General features: G+C 39.5%; 1 protein-coding gene across 9 annotated transcripts in view; it reads left to right on the top strand.

The window, feature by feature from the left end:
- nav1a (neuron navigator 1a) overlaps positions 1–22,378 on the top strand; it is an 83,713-nt gene that overhangs the window by 56,548 nt on the left and 4,787 nt on the right. For 3 of the 9 annotated variants that reach the window (XM_047360526.1, XM_047360582.1, XM_047360591.1), the window contains 23 exons: positions 48–186; positions 3,920–4,193; positions 7,265–8,078; positions 8,170–8,691; positions 10,074–10,115; positions 11,499–11,647; positions 11,759–11,941; positions 12,041–12,120; positions 12,332–12,355; positions 12,565–12,642; positions 14,223–14,306; positions 17,441–17,549; positions 17,641–17,762; positions 17,906–17,914; positions 19,469–19,653; positions 19,736–19,898; positions 20,013–20,211; positions 20,299–20,387; positions 20,475–20,573; positions 20,674–20,845; positions 21,643–21,908; positions 22,013–22,164; positions 22,248–22,319. In XM_047360526.1, coding sequence (XP_047216482.1) covers positions 48–186; positions 3,920–4,193; positions 7,265–8,078; positions 8,170–8,691; positions 10,074–10,115; positions 11,499–11,647; positions 11,759–11,941; positions 12,041–12,120; positions 12,332–12,355; positions 12,565–12,642; positions 14,223–14,306; positions 17,441–17,549; positions 17,641–17,762; positions 17,906–17,914; positions 19,469–19,653; positions 19,736–19,898; positions 20,013–20,211; positions 20,299–20,387; positions 20,475–20,573; positions 20,674–20,845; positions 21,643–21,908; positions 22,013–22,164; positions 22,248–22,319 — 4,026 coding nt within the window. The remainder of the gene's footprint in view (positions 1–47; positions 187–3,919; positions 4,194–7,264; positions 8,079–8,169; positions 8,692–10,073; positions 10,116–11,498; positions 11,648–11,758; positions 11,942–12,040; positions 12,121–12,331; positions 12,356–12,564; positions 12,643–14,222; positions 14,307–17,440; positions 17,550–17,640; positions 17,763–17,905; positions 17,915–19,468; positions 19,654–19,735; positions 19,899–20,012; positions 20,212–20,298; positions 20,388–20,474; positions 20,574–20,673; positions 20,846–21,642; positions 21,909–22,012; positions 22,165–22,247; positions 22,320–22,378) is intronic. The other 6 variants (XM_047360550.1, XM_047360565.1, XM_047360543.1 and 3 more) reach the window with 6 other exon arrangements.

The raw sequence follows: 22,378 nt of genomic DNA, 5'->3' as shown, positions 1-22,378 counted from the left end.
TGAATATTATCTGACTGGTCTCTTTGTCCTTCTTCTCTCTTTCTCAGTTGGGATGAGAGCAGTTCCATTAGCAGTGGCCTGAGTGACGGCTCAGACAATCTGAGCTCTGAAGAGTTCAACACAAGTCCCACTCTCAACTCCCTCCCCACCACTCCCATTGGCTCACGCAGGAGCTCAGCCATGGTGGTAAGAGACACAAACCGTTGTCTGATACAGATGGACAAGCACTCTACATGTGTGTTTGTTACAGTTTGTATTGATTGAGCCCAAAATACCGAGGGACTGATTAGGATCGGAATGATGTGAAAAAAACCCAAGCAAGAAAAAGCGGGACACTGGTAAATTTAGTCGCAGCTCTAGTATTATACACACACTCGTAATATTTATTACATCTGCAGCGATCGATGTTTGCTGCGACAGACACTCTGCATGCAGGACAGCCGCATTTTTCCTCAAGTTCCCTTGTAGGCAGAGTCAGAAGCTGTAGGATGTATCTAACTCTTGAGTTTTCGATTTAGTCATTTTTTCTTTCATTAGCCTGTTAAATCTGATTAATGAGTTGACATTTATCATCACTGATTGCTTATGAGTAACTCCATATGAATCAGCTGTACAGGTTTGAACCTTTTATTTGACTGATTTAAGCTTCGATATTGGTTGTTCTTTCTACTCAGTGAGCCAGACTGGATGTTGCAGTACATTTGTATACACTGCCCTGAAATAGTTTGTGCCTTTACAGATTTCTTTTGTTCATGCTTTTTGTGACAAAACAAATTTCAATCAATAACAATTCCATTTGTTAAGATAAAAAAAATTCAAAAAAACTGTTCCCAATTGAAAAAGTAGTTGCAACCTCCATCAAGCATTTGCAGTAACTGCGACTCATTTTACATTTACATAATTTCCCACTCTTTAATTTAGTCATATCGGGTGGTGTTCAAGAATGAAGGGCCTATTTGAGGTCACGCCACAGCTTCTCGGTCAAATTTAAATCTGGACTTTGATTAGTCCACTCCAGAACATTCTTTTTTGAGTCATTCAGAGGTGGACTTGCTGCTTAACCGAAGAGCACTAAGGAGAGCTTAAGATCACAGCCTAAACCATGAACTGTTTCCAGACTGATAAATTCGAATACCTTGTTTCTCATCTGTTCCTGGATTTCTTTCAATTGGGTAAGGATTTTGTTGTTTTTTTAGCTATTTTAGCTTGCTTCATGTTGCCATTCAAGTTCAATTTAAGTGATTTAATGATTCTACAGGTATTACAGTAATCGGGTTGGGTATGGCTAGTGGAACTGAGCCCACCTTTACTTTTTCTCATAGGGACAGGATGTTTTTGATAGGTTTCATCCCTTGATAAATGGGATCAACAACGGAAAACTGCCTTTTGTATTTACTGCAGTGTCGTTCTGATATTAAAATTTGTTTGATGATTTTAAACATTCTAATTTGACAAAAAAAACAAAAAAACAGAAAAAATCTCTGATGGCATAGATACATTTTCACAACTTTGTTTTACGTCTGATTGTTTGCAGCCAGAACAAAACAAAACTCTTCTTTGGAGGTGATTATTTGCACTGTAACTATGCTGTGGGTAACTGTCCTATGGTCCTCAGAAACAGGAGGATTGAAGTATTTGTTAAGATCCATCAGTAGCTGCTTGGACCACAATATATGTATGTGTTACCTTAGACCGCCTGATTTAGGTCACACCTCCGCAGTGTGTTGTGTCTGACTAATGTGGTGGGATTTGAGAAGCAGAGAGCTGGCGATAGACAGAGGGAGGTAGAAAGAGAGAAGATACCAGCGTAACCATAACAACCACAGCACATGGATGCTGAGAGTGTAAGTCTTTGTCTGTTCATATGTACTAAAGGACAGGTCTAGAGCGGTAGCTGTCTGTGCGCACACACACACACACACACACACACGGGACCATCTGCACTCCTGCAACCAGGCCAACGAGCCGGAAGAAACAGTGCCTCCCACCACGCCTAGTTGTAGTAGTCATAGCAACCATTAGACCCCTTGGCATTATAACCATGGCAACCTTGCATCACTTTTTATGCACCCCACAAAGTCTAATACACATGGCTGCTTGTCTCCTAGTCCCCGAGCCATGTGCCAGTCTGTTTTTCTGTTTTAATTTCCTTAAAGTCTCTTGATCTATCTGTAATCTCTCTAAGACATAGGTCAGATGTGTGTTTTTCCTCATTTCTAGATGTTTATGGATGACGTACACAGGTTAACACAACCTGTCTTTACAGTTCGTCTCTGTATTTCTGCTAAGTTCATTTCAGTATCTCAGTCTATCTGTGTTTTTTATTTATGTTTTGCTAATTGTCCAGATATGAATCTCACGTCTTTTGTTTCAGTAATCAGTTAATGTGTTTGAGGAAATGACAGTGTTTAATGAGCAAGCTGAACATGCAACACCAGCTCAGGGTTACCTCCGCCTCTGGTAATATGACTCTGGCTGTGGGTTATGTTGTTTTTCATAAAAAAAACAAAAAAACGAAAAGGTATTCAGCAATATGATTGTCGTGGGAATCGTGGGGTGTGATATTCTAATTTGACACACAAACATTCTTACCCACATTCAAAAAAAGCTTCTGATGTATTGTGCAACTGGTGAACCTTTTACACACACAAAAGCATAGACAAAAACTTGACTGACTTGATGAAAGACCTGTTATTGTTACTTCCTCATTTTTAGCATTAATTCTGTGAAACAGTTTTGGATTACGTTCAGATGGAACAATGCTGTCTTGTTTCTTTTGTCGGACAAATCTGTTGAGCAATTAGTGTTCTAAGTGTTGTGTGTGTTTGTGCATGCTTTATGGTTTTGTTGCATGGTTTTACTTGTTGCTGTTTCCCTGAATTTTTTTATCTTGACTAAGTCGGATGAGTTATCCCGTTCAAGAGTCAGCGTAATCAAAATGAGTCAGTGAATCTGTCTCAGGGGGACGTATCTCAGAGTGTGTTTGTTAAATTATTGAGCAACAAGAAAAACAAAATGTATTAAATACATAAAGGTAAAAATATAAAAGTCAGATTTTGGTAGAAAAGATATCTGCAAATCATTTCACATGTGAAATAGAAGAAGAAAAACATTTAGAGGATACTATTCTTGAACAGTGGTCAGGGACCACACATTGTACTAGAGAATGTACATAGATCCTCACCTTAAGTAAGGTTTTCCAAAGGCTGCCAACATGACCAAATCCATAATGTTCCACAACTGTCAGAAGTTAAGATCTCAAAAGGATAAAATAAAACAACTTTGCTGTTATATTCTCAGCCTTCTTGTTATCTGCTGAAAGTATTTCTCTCTCTCCCAGCCTGAGTGAACTACAGAGATGTTTCGATATGTTGCAAAATACATCTCTGATTTTCCCCTGACATAATTTTTAAACACCTGAACTAAAAATAAAGGCTTATGTGTTCTTAGCTAAGTATTAGCGTTAGCACTGAAGAGTGATATTGTCAGTAAGCCTGTTGTGACTTTGTATGGTGCTTTCGCTTATTGGAAAAATATTAGATTTTTCAGTTTCGAACTAGCCACTTGCACAGTCACACAGTCAGGGTTGGTCAATTAAGAAGGTGTTAAATGGGATGTGACAATAGTGGGTCAGTTATTCTCTGCTGAGGTTGAGGCCACAGATAACATTTGGACAGCAGTCAATATTAATATAAACTACTTTTCAGTCCTACACACATTGTCTTTTAGGGATGTGTGATTTAAAAACAAATTAGATTTAGCGGTTTAGCAGAATAAAAACATACTGAAAGCAAAAAGCCTAATTAAGGACACAAGTAAAACACGGTTTTCATGCTCTGAGATAATGTTCTTTTTCATCTCTCAGATCTTTTTGAATCATGTTTCCACCAAGCATGTTTCTGTTTTTTTTCCTCTGTAGATGCGCACAGATGCAGAGAAGAGATCTCTGGTTGAGAGTGGCTTGTCCTGGGACTCTGACGATAGCAAGCCCCGCCGCAAAAGCCAAGGCAGCAGCAACTTCGATACGGGAAGCTTGAAGTCTGAGTCGGCCAACAAGTGGAAAGGAGAGAAGGGTGAGCTGAAGAAACCACAGACCCTTGGTCAGGGAAATGGGTTGAAGAAAGGGAGAAATCCACCTGTGGGTGTCACGTCCCCGATCACATACACCTCTCAGAGTGGTCTGAAAGTGGCAGGTAAGTCCTTAAGCAGATACAATGTCTATGTGAAATATACTATGGCCACTCTTGAATTAGCTTGAATAGATGGGCAAATTTCATCAGCTTTCTGTTAATTCTCCTTTCTTTCTGGCTGTCTTACACCCACACAGTTACAGACACACTCCCAGTCTTTGTCAGACACATTCACCCACAGCTGCAGCCCACCCTCTGGGCCAGAAACTGGTGCCATGTATCAAATGCCCATCACCACCCACACCCTTCCTGTCAGCCAAACACATCCAAACACACACACGGACCAACAGTAGTTTTTTCTTTATATCCCCTACAATTCAAGCTCGATTTTTGGTTTTGGACCAAATGAATTTTTAGCTTTGAAATAAAGACTTTTCAGGATGTATGTATGTGCAGAATCATCTTAGCTTGTGCCAGCCTACAAAGGTTTCACCCCTCACACGCACAAAGAACACAATGGTGGGGATTGTGCAGCTGTCTGTTAAGCACACCATCTGTGTGCTGTTTATGCACACACACACACACACACACACACACTGTCTCTCATATTAGAGGAGCAAAACAACAGGATATATTAGTAATGCTGTTCTGTGGAGTTCAGATAGACTGTTTGAGCAAACAGCCGTTTTTTTGTGGGACTATCGTGTTTGTGTTGCCAGCTGTTGAAATGATAGATATGCCAAACAAGTGTTTTAGACAAGCCAGTGATCTGTGTGTGCCAGGCTTTTATTGTTATAAATCTGCACAGTGGGAATCTGCCACCATGGCCACTTAGTTTGCCTCCAACGTTTGAGACAGTAATAATTCAGAAGATGAGGCCAAGTGAAAACAGATTTCATTACTCATTGTTGTGGAGGAGTGCGCAAATTTAGCAACATGAGAAAATTAGACTAAATCAAAGTATTTTCACACGACCTAATTCAATTTAACACTGAGGTTTGGCGAAAGGTTTTGATTCTGTCTGTTGCTGATTTGTTAATTGACTGCATGTTTGTGGAGAAACAGGGGCTACATTTAATAAGCAAACAACCACTGTAGTCCAATGGTATACCAAAAGCAATAACACTTTGCATTCACAATGCAGGGTTTATAAATCACAGTGCTGTATGTTTGTTATCACTGTGCCTCAATCTGATGGCTATTTGAATATTTCGCAAAAAAACATTTAAATGATAAAATAAATTTCTCTGGCTGAACTGACAGATGTTGGCTAAAATTGTTAGTAAAAAAGCAACAGCCACACAGCAAATCTGGTTCTGCAAAAATTATACACATGTCTTATACACATCTAAAATGGTCACTTGAAGGTTTCCAAATTCATTACTCCTGTACTACACTTATAGTTTTGTCCTACAATGCTGCCATTGAGGTCTTCAAAATATACTGTACAGGAGGCAACAAGATGCAACATTTGAAGTTAAAGGTGTTATCTTCTAAACAGATAATTGACTAATTTTCTAGCTGACCCTGACCTGTTTCACAGTGACCTGCACTACAGGCCAAAGATCTGGCAGTAAGACCAATACAGGCCAAACATTTAGAAGCAATTTCAAGTTTCAGGCCCCATAGCTTTTTTTTTTCAAACATCAGTATTAGATCTATGGCTTTTGGAATGTATTGTTCGCATTATTACACTTTGCTTTCATTGGTAAACACTGTTTTCAACATGAGTTTGGGCACTCTGCTAGTTAATCATGCAAGTCCCTCAAATAAATGCAAATATTGGTAAAGTAGCTAAGTACCAACCAAGGCAAAGTTGGGAGATGGCCAACAGAATTGTTCATAGCAGGATTAGTCTGAATAAGTGTGACTGTTCTGAGAGAAAGATGAGATAAATGTATCTTCACACTATAGCCTATAAATCCTTATTCAATTGGATAATTCTATGTTGAGCCAGTTTTAAAATTCAAAATGTTTTGTAAATATAAAAAAGTATTTTTTGGCCTGGATTTCAAATTTTGAATGCAGGCCTCCTCAGTCAGGACATGTACTAATTCATGGTCTCTTCTAACTGAGTCAGGATTCACTGAGTTCGGGTGTCTGTGAATCATTCTTCTTTATACTGAAATAAATGCATTTGCCTGGGCTCTCTGTGAGTTTCACTGCCACCAGTGTGTTCCTTCACTCAAATGTTCTTGGAACAAGCAACTTTGTGGTTACACAATGGATTTAGTTTATGACTTGACACATAAACCCAATTTTCCCATTTACAGAAGAACTCCAGAAGTTGTCTGTTGTCAGTGTCATTATCTGAACATTGGGAGCTGTGGGTTTATGTTGGGGAAAGAAATCAGTTTAATTGTGTGTGTGTTTGTGTCTTTTGTGGGTTTCTTAATACTTTTAAATAACTCCAGATGTCTGCAGGCTGCGTGCTGGTGGGCCTCATGCAACAGCACTTCTCTGACTCTGTTAATAGCTGGTATATAAACCTCCCATAATGACTCCCATTAGATATAAATCATAAGTGTAAGGAGTTAGGACTTGTGTGGGTGGTGGATACAGTGGAGCCATCTGATGTCAAATAGATTATATTTCTCTGTAACCCTCTAAACAAATCCAATTAATATGTAAGATGAGAAATGTGAGGAAAGGTATAAAAAAAAAACTCAGTTTTACTGGGATCCTTTTCCCACCACTAAATATGTTCATAGAACTTCTCAAGTGGAGAGGTTTCAGTTAAACTGATTATTTTTTTCCTACAGACAACTTACATGATTGCCACTTTTCCATGCCATGCTGCTAATGTACACCCCAGCAATCCACAGCTGGGACATTCAGAAATGAACTTACTGGAAAGCTTGAGCACTTACTGGAAAGAGACAACTATTTTAGGTCATCAAGATGGAAAAGGGAAGTAACGGTGTGATAAGAAAGTGTGTGACTGTAATTGGCTGTAAGTCTGGCGAGCTAACTAAAGCTCTGCTGAAACAGAGATTTGGTTTAATCAGCAGACAGTCGGACCTTTTAGGGTTCGAGATTGGATATCATGTCCTAATATAAAGTGGTTAGTCTCAGTCTTCAACCCAACCTTCTTAATGTTGTTGAAGCTCATCGCTGTTGTTTTTCAATGGTAGGTACTGTGAAGTCAGATGGGAAGCCTATGGATAAGTCTCGGTTAGCAGTGAAGGCTTCAGGACTTCAGCGTTCCTCCTCCGACGCGGGTAAAGACCATCGAAATAGCACTGGAAGTGGCGAGCAGCGGAAACCCCCCTCTGGTCTGGTCAGGCCTTCAGCTGGTGGAAACTTTGGCTTCAAAAAGCCCCCCATGTCTACCAGCAGCAGTGCAAACAATTCCAGCACACCCACTGTTGGGAGTTCAGGCGTCAGCTCTATACCCACTAGCTCAGTGGCTGCGGGGAAGATTCCAAAAACATCTGGTATTCCTGTTAAGCCATGTGCAGGTGGTGGAGGACGTAAGACAAGTCTAGATGTTTCAAACAGTGACCAAAGTGGTTTTATGTCTTCGAATGCTCGAACGTCTCTCCAGTACCGCTCCCTGCCTCGTCCAGCGAAGACAAGCACCCTGACTCTAACCCGGCCAAGCTCAGCTCGCCCAGTGAGCACCACCATGGACACTGGGTCTGGGCTAACCAAGCCTTCAACGACATCTCCACAGGGCTCTAAGCTCAAGGAGCCCGGCTCAGGACTGGGTTCTGGTAAGACTGGAGGACGTGGAATTCCCAGTCCCAGTCCTGTCAATCAAACGGACAGAGAGAAGGAGAAAGAGAGAGCCAAAGCTAAAGCTGTGGTATCGGACTCTGAGTGTGGAAATGGACCTTTGAAGGGCAGTCCTGCTCAGACTCCTTCAGAGAATGGAGGGAAGCTTCACGGGCTGAGACCACCCAGCAGTGTCAAGGGCATGGATCTGTCTTCACCCAGCACACAGAGGTATTCAAACTCATATGCACACATTTATTTTTACCTGAACATTAAAGGATTATTATGCAGTTGCTGCAACATTGTCATTGTTTGCCATCAGGTTGTCTGGAGTACGCAGTCTGGCAAAGCCTCCATCCATGGCCCAACTGGACAAGCTGAACTCCAACAGCCTGGAAGTGGACGTTCAGGATGCTCTGCCTCCAAAGATTCCTCCCTACTCTAAGCTCCAAGAACTTTCTAGCTCAATAGGAATGTCAACCACCCCCTGTCTGACCCCTAGCCCCGCACCTATACTCAACGTGAACTCCTCAGCCTGCTTTTCCGGTTCCAGCATCGGCCTGGGACCTAGGCAGATCACTTCTCTTGGCGTTGGAGGGAGTGAAAGTAGCACCTCTCCCCTGCTCTACCCTCGTACAGCTGGGCTGCATCGCAGTTTGGAGTCTTTGCCATTACAGATGAGTCTGGCCCCAGAACCTAAAGAGAGAGATAAAGAGAGGGTGAGAGGCACCTTGGGGCGAGGCACCACCACATTAGAGTGTCAAGACAGAGATAAAGAGGTGGACAGAGACCCTCCTTCCAGCTGGAGCTCTGGAAGTAAAATCTCACTGACTCTCAAAGACAGGTCAGTTTATTCCTGCTGAAATATGATCACTGGATAAGAGCATAGATGAACATAAAAAAAACAGCCATCTAGTGCCACCTTGTGGTCAGCTAAGGAGGTGATAGGCAAAGGATTTAGAGATTCTCAAACCAAGTTCAAACATCAAAATCTGATTTCTAGATGATGTTAAGAATCTGTCTGCATTTTCTGCACCACAGCCTGGATCTGGATGGAGTAGACATTCGTTCCAGATCTGGAACAGAGCCTGGACTTTGAGAAAGGCTGTTTTAGGAACTTGGGGATTTTGTTTTGTCCTTCAAGAAATTCAAATGTCTCCCCTCAAATTAAGCAGACAGGTGGATAGATTTAAGTACTGTTCAAATAGACCAGGGGTCATCCACCGTTTCCAGCAGGAAAAAAAAGTTTTAGAACCACAAAAGCAACATGACTGTTCAAAACAAAATAGCTTGTTTTTATAATACCTACCATAGGAAATTTATATAGATTTTTAAATTAAACTACAATTTTTTTATTTTTTTTTATTGATTCAATACATTTTCTTCAGTGGGGCATTACATTTTAGAAGACAATGCCAAAAAAGCACATAGTTTGCAACCTAGTGACAAATGACTACTTAATAAAAAAGAATATTCCTGACACTGTTATTGTCACTGTTTGCGGAAATGTTTTGCATGTATTGGATGAAAACCCCTAGAAAAACCTGTTAAAGGTAGCATATTTTAATTACCTTTTCATTTTAAAACATTGCTCAATTCTTTAGCTTTTTTGACCAAAGTTATTAAGAGCCTCAGTTTAGAGCCCTAAGAGCCACATATGGCTCCAGAACGGCAGGTTGCAGACCCCATATATAGACAGAGGTGTAAGGCTGTGGCATCTGCAAAATCTTAAGAGGTTTTCATACCTACATATAAGAATATGTCAATATTATTTGTTTAAACCAACCTTTTTTCAAAAACTTTTAATGTTTATCAGATGCTTTTTGTTCAACTAATAAAAGAAAAAAATAGCCTGAACAAGTTGCTAAATATTGGCCAATTCTTTTTATTTTGGTTAGTGATTTAAATATCTACGGCGTGATATATTTTTGCAGTTGGATTAGTGGTAATGGTGAAAAGTTTTTAATTAAGATATCTCAAAACATATAAAGATAAGCACTGACACACACGCGCGCACACACACAGACATTAATGGGTTGCTGAGCTATTATTACTACAGGCCTGTTATCAGCATTGTACCAGCAGCACTGATTGAGGTTATAATTACTGGCTGCCACAAGCTGCCTGCCAGTCGTGCTACGCCTCTTTGTGCTTCCTCCCCGTTCCTGAGAGTTTAATAAGTCCCTGCATAAGAGTGCTTAAATAACGACTGTTTCTTTTCCACAGTCCTCAGAGAGACAGAAACACACTGCCAAAGAAAGGTTTAAGGTATGTGAGTTCACACATACAGCTATACTCTTAAATCTATACATTCAAAGTGTGGTTTATGCTTGTACTCTGGGTCAATATAGAGCATATTGTGCAGGCTACTTTATTAGTCAAGAGATACCTAATGCCATTGTGAGTGTTTACAACTGTTCCTTGGTGTGTCCGTGTTGATTTGTAATTAGACAGCCAAAACAGTTGACTGGACCAGTGTCTTACCTGTCTTTTTTTGTGTGTCTCAAAACAATGAACTCCAAAGTTACAAGAACAAATGTTTTCATGAATACAAATCCATCCAAACACTCATTTTAACCTACCATTATGCACTTTCCTGATCATAAATGGTGGCAGGGTTGATGTTGGTCCTCATTCTAGATGCATCAATCAATGGGCCTGCAATCACAGTCAGCCTGTTTTCCCTTCATCAGTTCTGATTTGCAGGTCAAATACTGAAAAAAAAGTTTTCTTTTTTCAATACCCATTAAATGCATCTGAACACAACTTCAGTCTATAAATGGAAACCAACAGCATGCACTTTAACATAATTGTTTTAGTTCAACGAAAGACAGAAAAATATTACAGACATATGATTGGTGTTCCTTAGAAGAGGGGGGGCTGGAGCCTATGTCAGGTGGTCATTGTGTCGGAAGTGGGGGGATAACCTGGAAAGGTTGTTGGTTCATCACAGGGCATTCTTAGAAAGGATAGAAATCAAAATTGGTTTAAATTGGCAGGTCAGAGAAAACAAGAAATTGCTACCAGAAGGTAAAAACCCTATCAGTGCAGCATTAGTCCTTATTCATCCTTGTTTGTCCCATTTCCATCTGTTTTCTACTATTTAATTTCTTTCTAACTGCAAATATGGGGAAGTTTAGGTGAGTAGCTATTTTCTTTTAGCCATCTCTTGACTAACTTACTTAACATGTTTTTTGACATTCTTATTTGAACAGTGGTTAATACAAATGTGCCTTTGTGTCACATCTTATGTCTGTATAAGTGTTGGATTCCTGATTCATAGTATGCAAAGTATGAATAAACAATAATAATTCCCTGATTGTGTGAATAGGTTTGGAACATGGCATTTTTGAACATGTAGTTTTCCCCTTGAATAAATGGACATAAATTAAAGGTTGGCTTTTTCTGAATTTTAAAGACAAAACTCTGACAAAAGTCTGAATTTATTTTAAAGCTTTGTCCACATCCTGTTTATTGGGTCATCATTTATGACCATTATGTACAAACAAAAGCTTAATGTGATCACTTAAAAATGACATTTTATTGTGATTTTAGACTCACTAACTGATCAGTAATATTAGAGATGACTCCACCACCTTTCTTATTATTTTACTGTGGGTGACACTGACATTTATCCTCCACTGTCTTTAGTTTCAGTGGTGCCTCTCAGCCCGAGGAGGAACTGAAAGAGAAAGGAGAGCGGAGACACTCACATACTGTTCACAGTATGACTGACTCTCTCACCCTCCCACTGCTGTCCTCACCCACCTCCCTGCCCCGCACCTCTAAGACTATTATGGGTCAGTATTCACACATACAGATGAAGACGAACCAGCAAACAATTTGCATCACCTAGTAGCAGTTCCACATTATTTTGACTAATGTTTTTGGTAACTCTGCTGTCACAACAGTGCTTAGCCCTGTAGGTGGTCCCCCCAGGATGATCCGGTCCAACAGCATCCCAACACAGGATGCCTCCATGGAGCTTTACAATGCATCGCCGTTGGGCAGCACGCTGTCACTGGCGGAGCGTCCACGCAGCATGGGAATGGTTCGTTCTGGATCCTTCAGGGACAGAGAGCCCAATGATGAAGGTGAAACACTAAATTAGTTTTGGTAGATTTTCTAAAAAGGTTATGTAAATTCAGCAGCTCATTTGTTTAACTTTGTCTTTCTTATTGTTCTCTTCCCAGTTCATGGGTCTGTTCTCTCCCTTGCCTCAAACGCCTCGTCGAGCTACTCTTCGGTGAGTGTGGGCAGCATACCGAATCAGGTAGATATGGATTAGTTCTTGGTATCATTCTTTGGTTTTAAAGGTGGAGGGATACAGTAATGCTTGTTTCTTGCTTCACACTTTAAACAGCACACACTCAAGATAATGATCGGTACCTTATTAGTCTCCTATTCTTTCCTGTCCCCACCATTTTTCTCCTTTACCCCTCTGTCCTGTCTGACTTCTTGGCTTTTATTTCTTCATTCCCAAGGCTGAGGAAAGGATTCAAGGAGAGGTAAGTGTTGCCTTCACAGCCCAGTCACCCTTGCTGTCTCGTCTCCTTTTTTCCTTTCATTCATCAATCCCATGCTTGTTGTTTTTGAGTAAACAAGTAACTCCATCATTCTTTGGTCGCCATCCTCTCATTTATTGAATAATTTTAGACATTTTCTAATGCAATGATGCTTTAATATAATCTAAAGCAGCATTTTTCATTCCACACAGCAAATCCGCATGTTGAGGAGAGAGCTGGAGTCATCGCAGGAGAAGGTTTCTAATCTGACCACACAGCTTACAGCAAATGTATGTATTATATGTTTGTATCTGTCGCCTTTCCAGCCTCGTTTCACAAAAAGCATTTTTAGTACCGTTTTCTCTGACATTTGGAAGCTGGTTTACTCCCCTAGATAAGATTATCTTCCTTGTTTATAGACCCATTTGCATCACACAAATATTATCACTAATAAATGTGAAAACAATGCTTTATTTAACTAAAAACCAACCGAAAGTAGCAGACCAAAAAACTACAATATATACATATCCACTATTTTGTTATCCATGTTAAAGTTTTGTAAAAAAGATTTTAATCAGGTATTTTATTTTTTACACTTGTTTGTAGCAGCTCCAGTTATTATGATTTTTTTTTAATTTATGCTCTGCTGTAGATATTGGCTAGGTTAGGTGAGTCACTACTTTCTGATTTATGAATATCAGCACATCTGTTTAACTTAAACGGCATATTCTCCTGTCTTTTTCATTTTGGTGAGAAAAGAGGCAGGTTAGTAGAACATTTTTAAATTATTAATTGATTCCATACAAATTATGACAGGGAACAGTGACAACTATAAATAATGTGGGACTGAATGAATGTACTCAAGTTAAAAGTTACATTGTTCTGTTTATTCTGTCAGATTATGCTTCTGCAGTAAAAAAAAGTTGTTTTTTTTCAAGACTAATAGGGATACCAATATTTGTGGAGGGCATTTAACCTTCTTTCTGATGATAAAACATTTCATGTAATTAATATTTATTTATTTATTACCTTATTTCTTATACTTTTTTTATATTCTTACAATCTCAGAACATTGTACATATTTTTTTATTATTTTCTTTGCCACATTTATTTATTCTTTTTGATAAATTTAAAATTGTATTCATTTATTTTTGTTATGTTATTATGCATGTTCATTTATTTATATTTTATAGATTTTGTATCATTAAAAATATATGATTTTAGCACGTTAATATTATTTTTATTTATTTGTTGGCATTTGTTAGGTGTCTTTTTTACTGTCTTACCCTCCTAAGGATGCTTGGCTCCTCAGTACATTTGCACATCTGGTTTCTTTATTCTTTATCACCTCCCATCAAGGTTGTTTCTGTGTGAAAAACTGTCAGCAATCTTCTTTGTTCAGCAGTATAGACATTAGTTATACCTTTCTATAAAACACATGAGTCATCTATGCCTTCCTTTGAAATATGTTCATATGACTGACCTTCTTAAAACCAGAACAAATGCACCAAAGACAGAATTCTGGCGAACTGGAATAATGAGAAGATTGTTTTATTATTATTATACTGTAGCCTTGTGTTAGAGAAGAGAAAGTATTTTTCTCTCCTCTGCTAGGCTATAGAGAAAGAGGTTAGGAAACATGGGGATTTTGCAAAAGGACATTCTGTTCAAGCCTAGTGCTTTATTTAAAAAAAGTTAAAAGAAAGCAATTCTGCCGAACCTGTACCTCTTTAGTAGTTTATTGATAATGTCTAAATTATGTTCTTCCATTTTAGTCATAAAAGCAAACTTTGTAGCACTATCCTTTCAGAGACAACAACTAAAAACATGTAACAAACTGCTGCTTTTTATTTTTCATCTTTTTGAACAGGCAAACTTGGTGGCTGCCTTCGAGCAAAGCTTGGCGCTGATGACAGCTCGGTTGCAGAGTCTGTCGATAAGCCACGAACAAAAGGTACCATCGCAGCTGCACTTTTAAACTCAAACTAACACAAAACAGAATTCCAGCCAGTTTCCAACACTAGTCTTATCTAAAGAGCAGTAAGCTTAGAGGAGCCAGCTCTCTGTTAGGTGACTATGATCACAGCCTGTTGTAGGAGCAAAATGTATGTTAGTGGCCTTTGAATCAGGGGATGATATAGTATGGAAGAAGGATTTGAGATCAATGAATAAAAAAATGTTTAATGTTTAACTGATAAGCATGAGTCAAACAGCCTGCATGTGCACCCAAAGCTAAATTCCTTCACTCTTCTATCTAGATTTGTTGTGAATGAATTCATCACAGCTCGAGGCTATGTTTGATTTAAGGGCATGCATGTGAGGAGTCTCTCTGAGTTCTTCATGCCTTGCTGCTCCCTTTGAAAGCCCAGTCTGGACTGGACCAAAAAAGTCTTTGTTGTAAGTGCCAGTGCAGTGACCTGTACAGATCAGCCTGGAGCACAGCCTCTCTAACCTTGAGAAGACGGGTCTGGTGGCTCCATTTAGAGGAAAGAGCAATCGATCGACTTTAGTGGAAAACAAGCAGAGCAGAAAGACTGTTGTTCTGGAGTCTCTGTCCTTTTGCTGACATCATGTGGAAGATTACATATGTGCATGAGCTCATCATGTTAGATATATCATGTTAGATATGTATAGATATATACAGTATATAGATATAGATCTATATACAGGGGTTGGACAATGAAACTGAAACACCTGGTTTTAGACCACAATAATTTATTAGTATGGTGCAGGGCCTCCTTTTGTGGCAAATACAGCGTCAATTCGTCTTGGGAATGACATATACAAGTCCTGCCCAGCGGTCAAAGAGGGATTTTAAGCCTTTCTTCTTGCAGGATAGTGGCCAGGTCTCTACATGATACTGGTGGAGGAAAACGTTTCCTGACTCGTTCCTCCAAAACACCCCAAAGTGGCTCAATAATATTTAGATCTGGTGACTGTGCAGGCCATGGGAGATGTTCAACTTCACTTTCATGCTCATCAAACCAATCTTTCACCAGTCTTGCTGTGTGTATTGGTGCATTGTCATCCTGATACACGGCACTGCCTTCAGGATACAATGTTTGAACCATTGGATGCACATGGTCCTCAAGAATGGTTCGGTAGTCCTTGGCAGTGACGCGCCCATCTAACACAAGTATTGGGCCAAGGGAATGCCATTATATGGCAGCCCATACCATCACTGATCCACCCCCATGCTTCAGTCTGGGCATGCAACAGTCTGGGTGGTACGCTTCTTTGGGGCTTCTCCACACCGTAACTCCCAGATGTGGGGAAAACAGTAAAGGTGGACTCATCAGAGAACAATACATGTTTCACATTGTCCACAGCCCAAGATTTGCGCTCCTTGCACCATTGAAACCGAAGTTTGGCATTGGCATGAATCACCAAAGGTTTGGCTATAGCAGCCAGGCCGTGTATATTGACCCTGTGGAGCTCCCGACGGACAGTTCTGGTGGCAACAGGAGAGTTGAGGTGCACATTTAATTCTGCCGTGATTTGGGCAGCCGTGGTTTTATGTATTTTGGATACAATCCGGGTTAGCACCCGAACACCCCTTTCAGACAGCTTCCTCTTGCATCCACAGTTAATCCTGTTGGATGTGGTTCGTCCTTCTTGGTGGTATGCTGACATTACCCTGGATACCGTGGCTCTTGATACATCACAAAGACTTGCTGTCTTGGTCACAGATGCACCACCAAGACGTGCACCAACAATTTGTCCTCTTTTGAACTTTGGTAGGTCACCCATAATGTTGTGTGCATTTCAATATTTTGAGCAAAACTGTGCTCTTACCCTGCTAATTGAACCTTCACACTCTGCTCTTACTGGTGCAATGTGCAATCAATGAAGACTGGCTACCAGGCTGGTCCAATTTAGCCGTGAAACCTCCCACACTAAAATGACTGGTGTTTCAGTTTCATTGTCCAACCCCTGTGTGTGTGTGTGTGTGTATATATATATATATATATATATATATATATATATATATATATATATATATATATATATATATATATATATATATATATATATATATATATATATATATATATATATACATATATATATATTGTCTCTGGTGTTTGTTCAGCCATAAAGGACACATGTCACTATGCTACTGACCACTCACATGCAATTTAAGTTACTTATTATTACCATCCAGGGTGACAGCAGGATTAGTGCTCAGCTAGATAAACTCAGATCTACAGCTTTCTGCTCCTTTTTGCATATTGCATAAAAGTTATGGCTTTCCACGTAAACAGACAGGCCAGGAACGGAAAGCATTAATCAGAAGCTGCAAAGAGGTCCATGGTAACCCTGGAAGAGCTGCAGAGATTCACAACTCAGGTGGGAAAATCTGCTGACAGGACAAATCTTTGTCTTCTACTCCAAAAACCATGAGTACAAGAAAAGTGTAAAGAAGACAATTGTTGAAAGAAACTCAAAGGAAGTCATGTGTATGGTTTGCCATGCAGCCATGTAGGGTCACACCAAACATGTGGAGGAAAGTGCTTTGTTAAGTTTGACACTAAAGTCTTCTGACCTACATGCAAAACATTAGCCTCAACACACGACCTTCATGGTGAAACAGTGGTTGCAGCATCATGCTATGGGAAGGATTTTCTTCAGCAGAGACAGTAAAGCTGTTCAGAGTTGCTGGGGAAAATGGATGGAGCTTAAAACAGGACAATCCTACTAGAAAACCTGTCAGAGGCTGTGTAAAACTTAAGACAGGGGCTGAGATTCACTTTCCAGTTGGATAGCAATCATCAACATCCAGTCAGAGCAATGGAAGGGTTTAGATAAGACATTTTCAAGTGATTGAATGACCGTGTCACAGTCAGGACTTCAGTCCAGTTGAAAATCTGTGGCAAGATAAACCATGTGTCATTTTCCTTCCACTCCACAGCTACTACCACTTTGTGTAAAACTCTGATAACAGAGATATGTGGTTGTAATTGAGATCAGACAACTCCATTCATTTGTAGTCTACCAGTTCACATATTCACCTCTAACATGTATCCAATAACCAAAATTATTAATTAATGATTGTTCCAAGATGACTTCTGTGAAATGTTTGTACAGGACTCAGAGCTGATGGAGCTGCGTGATACGATCGACTCTCTGAAGACCAGGAATGAAGAAGCACAGGCTGTTATCCATGGAGCCTTAAACAACCAAGATAACATGAAAGGTTTGTAGATTAACCAGGCAATCACTCTATACATGTATTTCTGCATCCTCCTCAAACACCTGTCACTAATATGGAGCTTTCTTTCCTTCAGATCTCCGCATTCGACGTCAGAACTCGTGTGAGAGCATCTCCAGTCTGAACAGCTTGACCAGCATGTCGAGTGTGGGCAGCTTGAAAGATCAAGACGCAAAGAAGAAAAAAAAGAAGAGCTGGGTAAGAATGTGTGGGCTCTGCTCTTTTAACATTCACAGCCTGGTTTTTGGGTGAATTGGATTCTATAAAAGATTGACTGAGCAGCATGGCTGACATATGACCAGTGTTTCCCTCCTGTGTGTTGTGTCATTTTGCTATTTCAGGTGTTTGAGGTGAGTGCCATCACTATGTAATCAATTAACTCCTATAATTTTCATTCACACAGCATGATGGGTCATCTGAAACTACAGTCCCTTCATCTCCGCTAATTGACTTACTGCACTGCTGATTAATGCTGCCTGATCTGCAAATGTTTAATTAAATGGATAGCTAGAGATCAGTTATGAGAGGCAAGCAGCAGACATGATGCGCCATTAAAATAATTAGTCACTGACTGTTATGAGATATGCTTGATTATGTTACTCCTCTTGGTTAACTTGTGTTTTATTATTCAGTATAAATACGAGAAGTTATTGTTTTGATCAACATGCAGTACCAGAATAATGTTTACTGACTCAGCACTTTGCCTATACATAAAATTAAACTAAAATTTAAAGGAATAGTTTGTTATTTTAGAAAAAGTGGTTTCCTTTTGGGTTTATTTAAGATACTTAATCAATCAAATCAATCTACTTTCTTTTTTCAGAATTTAAAGAGTAATAAATAAACAGTATATCAGAAATGGACAATGTGATGTGGAGATATTATCCATCTTCCCTAGTTAAATATTTCCACTGATTTTTGTACTAGTCTTTCTAAAAAAAACTAATTCATGTTTTGTGGTAAAATAACTGAATTTGGAAATAATGTTGCATTCAATTTATACTGTGATGGAGGAAGTTCCAACTTCAAAAATAATATAATTTGATTATTTGCACTTTTTAAACCAGTGAAACACACAGTCCAGTACGATCTCTGTTTGTGAAAATATTCCTTTGGTGTTGTGATGGTGCAGCATTATTTACCTATGGAAGCATATCTTGCTATGAGAGTGAAACAAAAGGCAGAATCACAGTTGTGTAATAGGGTATTTATAATAGGATTTGTAAAATTCCTTATTTTCAACTTTATTTTCAAGTTATTCCTGGCATTACAATAGAGAATGTTATTTTTTTAAATTACAAAAACATCTAAGATTATTACAAATTATGTTTCTACACAGTGAAATGTTGCTTGGGTTTTTTTAAATATATGGCCTAAGCACAGGATCATAACGTGGCATCCGGCTCAACAACATTTGGCACCAGCTGGAAAAAAATACTTGAACTTTCTTAAATGGAAGTTTGAAATTCTAGTAACAGGTCATACACGGTAATCAGGTAATCATTTTGTGAGCGTGTAGTGCCCCACCTGTTTCTCCTGGGCCACATGAAATTATGCAATATATAGATGAAGGTGTTGGCATAAAACAAGTCAAACAAATAAAAAATACAAACATCAACGAGGTTGGTGTGTTAGTTCATAATCGCTTTGTCTTTTTCCTACTTGAGGATAGTTTTTTTTTTAGAAACTGTATTTCTAAATATAAATAAAGCCATTAGTTAGACATTAAATTGCAGTAATGTCAGGGTTTCAATATTGTGTTCCATGCTGAAAAATGACAAACTATTCCCTTAATGTTAAGCATGTCTTTAATAATTCTAACTTACCTCCTTTGCAAGCTTCTGAGTAACTAAATGATGGTTTCTGTCTCTGATTGACATGTCTGCTTTCATGTTTCTGAGCAGCTGAGGAGCTCCTTCAACAAGGCGTTCAGTATTAAAAAAGGCTCCAAAACTTACTCGGACATCGAGGAAATCGCCACCCCTGACTCCTCAGCTCCCAACTCGCCAAAGATGGCTCATGAAGGAGGAGATGCGGCTGAGAACCTTCCTTCGTTTCTGAAAACTTCAACATCTGCCACCTCTTCCATGTAAGTACACAAACAGGTTTGAAACATGTACATCTGCATATGTAGGTTTCTGCATATTATGAGAGCAACATGGGTTTCATAGGATCATGGAAACGGTAGAAGAGGGAGACAACGGTGAAAGAGCGGTGTCTGAGTTGCGGTCAGAGCTCTGGGAGAAAGAGAGGAAGTTGACAGATATCCGACTGGAGGCCTTAAGTTCTGCACATCAGCTGGAGCAGCTCAGAGAAGCCATGAACAACATGCAGGTTTGTTTCGTTTGTCTGTTTTCATGTTCAGTTCTATACCCCTATGAATTGTGCTGATTCTGCAGGTTTGTTGGTATAGTTTCAATATAAAACTTAAATCTATTTGTGTTCTAGTCCACTGTTGACAATCTAAAGGCAGAGAATGACCACCTGAAAACAGGAAGTCAGCTCCCTCTCTCCGGACCTGGTCCCACCTCCTCCACTTCTCAGCCATCGGGCCTGGCTTCTCTTCTGGGGCCCTCAGTGAATCCGCCGATTAGCATGTCCCTCACTAAATCCTTCAGCCTGAGTCTAAATGATTGTAAAGCGCCAGGTAAAGACTAAACAGAACCCTAGTGAACATTTAGCTATTGCAATCCTGTAGGATAATTTTATAAATTTTTTTGCCTCTTTCTCTTAGATGTGTCTTCTTGTGACTTGATAAGTGTGTCTTCTCAATATGAAGAGGTCTGTGTGAAAATATTGGTTCGCACTGGAGATCAAATGGAGGTAAGTGCAAAACACTTTTACCAGCAACAGAGATGGTATAGGGTTTTTTAATTTCTGAGCAATCTGTGCACTTTTCTATATCTGTAGGACAGCAAACAGCTGCAGGAATTCTACCTGGGCTCAGTGACAATCAGTCCACGGACTAACTGGACCTCTCTTGACTCCCTCATTGCTAAGACCTTTCAAGTAAGTCTAATTTAGCATTATGTTCGATATTCAAGTTAGGGTTTTGCTCTAAATTAAGTAGCTCAGTACTAATTGCGATATGCTTTTCTCTTTTGTTCAGGACTACTTGAGTCAGGTGGACCCGACAGGGAGTCTTGGTTTGACCTGCGACTCGCTGCACACGTACCAGCTGAACCAGGGAGTGCAGAGGACGATAGGAGGGGGCAAGCCCCAGGTTTTGCCCCATCAATGCCTTGACAATGGTCCCATTCAAATTTTTGTGACGTTGAAAGGTTAGCAGTACAGATGCTGTGGTTTGTTTTTGAACCATTAGAAAATAGGACTTGCAGTGGCAGGAATCTAATGCACTAAGGCCCACTGCCAACTAGTTTGTGGTTATAATGTGCAGCAACTTCCCTGACCATAAAAAACCTATAAATGTACTATACAGTAAAAAAAAAAACAGCAGAATGGGTGTTTATCAGTACACATGAGAAGAATTTACAGTGGTTTCCGGCATTAGGACAGAGTATGCCACTTTGCCATGGTGTCACCATCTTGATTAGTCTTTAATTAACCAAAATCAAACAAATAACACAATTTACATTTTTAGCATTACTAGAAAGTAACATTACAGTGCTTAAAAGCATGCATTATTGATATTTGCAGATGACTATTTCTCATTTTAAGATTTAACAGGCAAATCTAAAGGAACTGATTTATCAAACGTTTGCTGTAATTCTTCCATACTGGGTCACGGGGGAGCTGGTGCATAACTCCAGCAGTCTATGGCCAAGAGGCAGGGTACAGGTCACCAGTCCATCGCAGGGCTGTATTATTATAATATATAATATTCAGGTTTTTACAGTATGCAAGAAATTAACAAATTGAATTATAAAGAAGAAATTGTCTTTTGCTTAAGAATAAAAAATGCTCATGTTTCAGCATTAACATCAGGGACATTAATGGATATTAACATTATCTTGATACTATGATAAAGACAGTTAAAGATTAATTCTGATGACTTACCATTTGACTCATTTGTGTAAATGTAGTAGTAAATGCTAAAAATCTAACCTTGCCTTTATAGGTCTCAAAGAAAAAAGTGTTGACTCGCTGGTGTTTGAGACTATGATACCAAAGCCAATGATGTTGCACTACATCAGCCTGCTAATGAAGCACAGACGCCTGGTTCTGTCTGGACCTAGTGGGACAGGAAAGACATATCTGGCCCAGCATCTGGCCCACTACCTCCTGCAGTGCAGCCAGATCGACTCCTTGGACAGTGACCATGAGTCGTGTGTCTTGGGTCGCAGTGCTGCTGTCACCTTCAACATGCATCGGCAGTCACAGAAGGTAAAAAACATCTTTAAAAAATTTTAGCAGCTAATTTCACTGACATATGTTTGCTTTATGTTATTCTCTTACTTGTGTAAAGTCATATTTCTTCACATTTGCAGGATTTGCAGTTGTATCTGGCAAATCTGGCAAATCAGATTGACAGAGAGAGCGGAGGAGAGCTGCCATTGGTTGTTATCATAGATGACATCAGTGATTCAGCAGCTATCACTGAACTTGTAAATGGAGCCCTCACCTGCAAGTATCACAAATGGTAGGTTCTCAATTTATTGTACTTTACCGAAGTGTTAAATAAGAGCTTTTTGCTAAAAGTTGAATTTTCTGGTGATGTTTTAGTCCTTACATTATTGGAACAACCAATCAACCTGTGAAGATGACATCTAACCATGGGCTCCACCTTAGCTTCAGGTAGGCACATGAAATTTACAATATCAACTCTTGATTCCTGCAGAAGTATATTAAAATAA

Source organism: Girardinichthys multiradiatus, chromosome 1, assembly GCF_021462225.1.
Source record: "Girardinichthys multiradiatus isolate DD_20200921_A chromosome 1, DD_fGirMul_XY1, whole genome shotgun sequence".
NCBI lineage: Eukaryota > Metazoa > Chordata > Actinopteri > Cyprinodontiformes > Goodeidae > Girardinichthys > Girardinichthys multiradiatus.
Note: the sequence above shows the minus strand (reverse complement) of the source record. Positions and strands in the feature narration are given on the sequence as shown.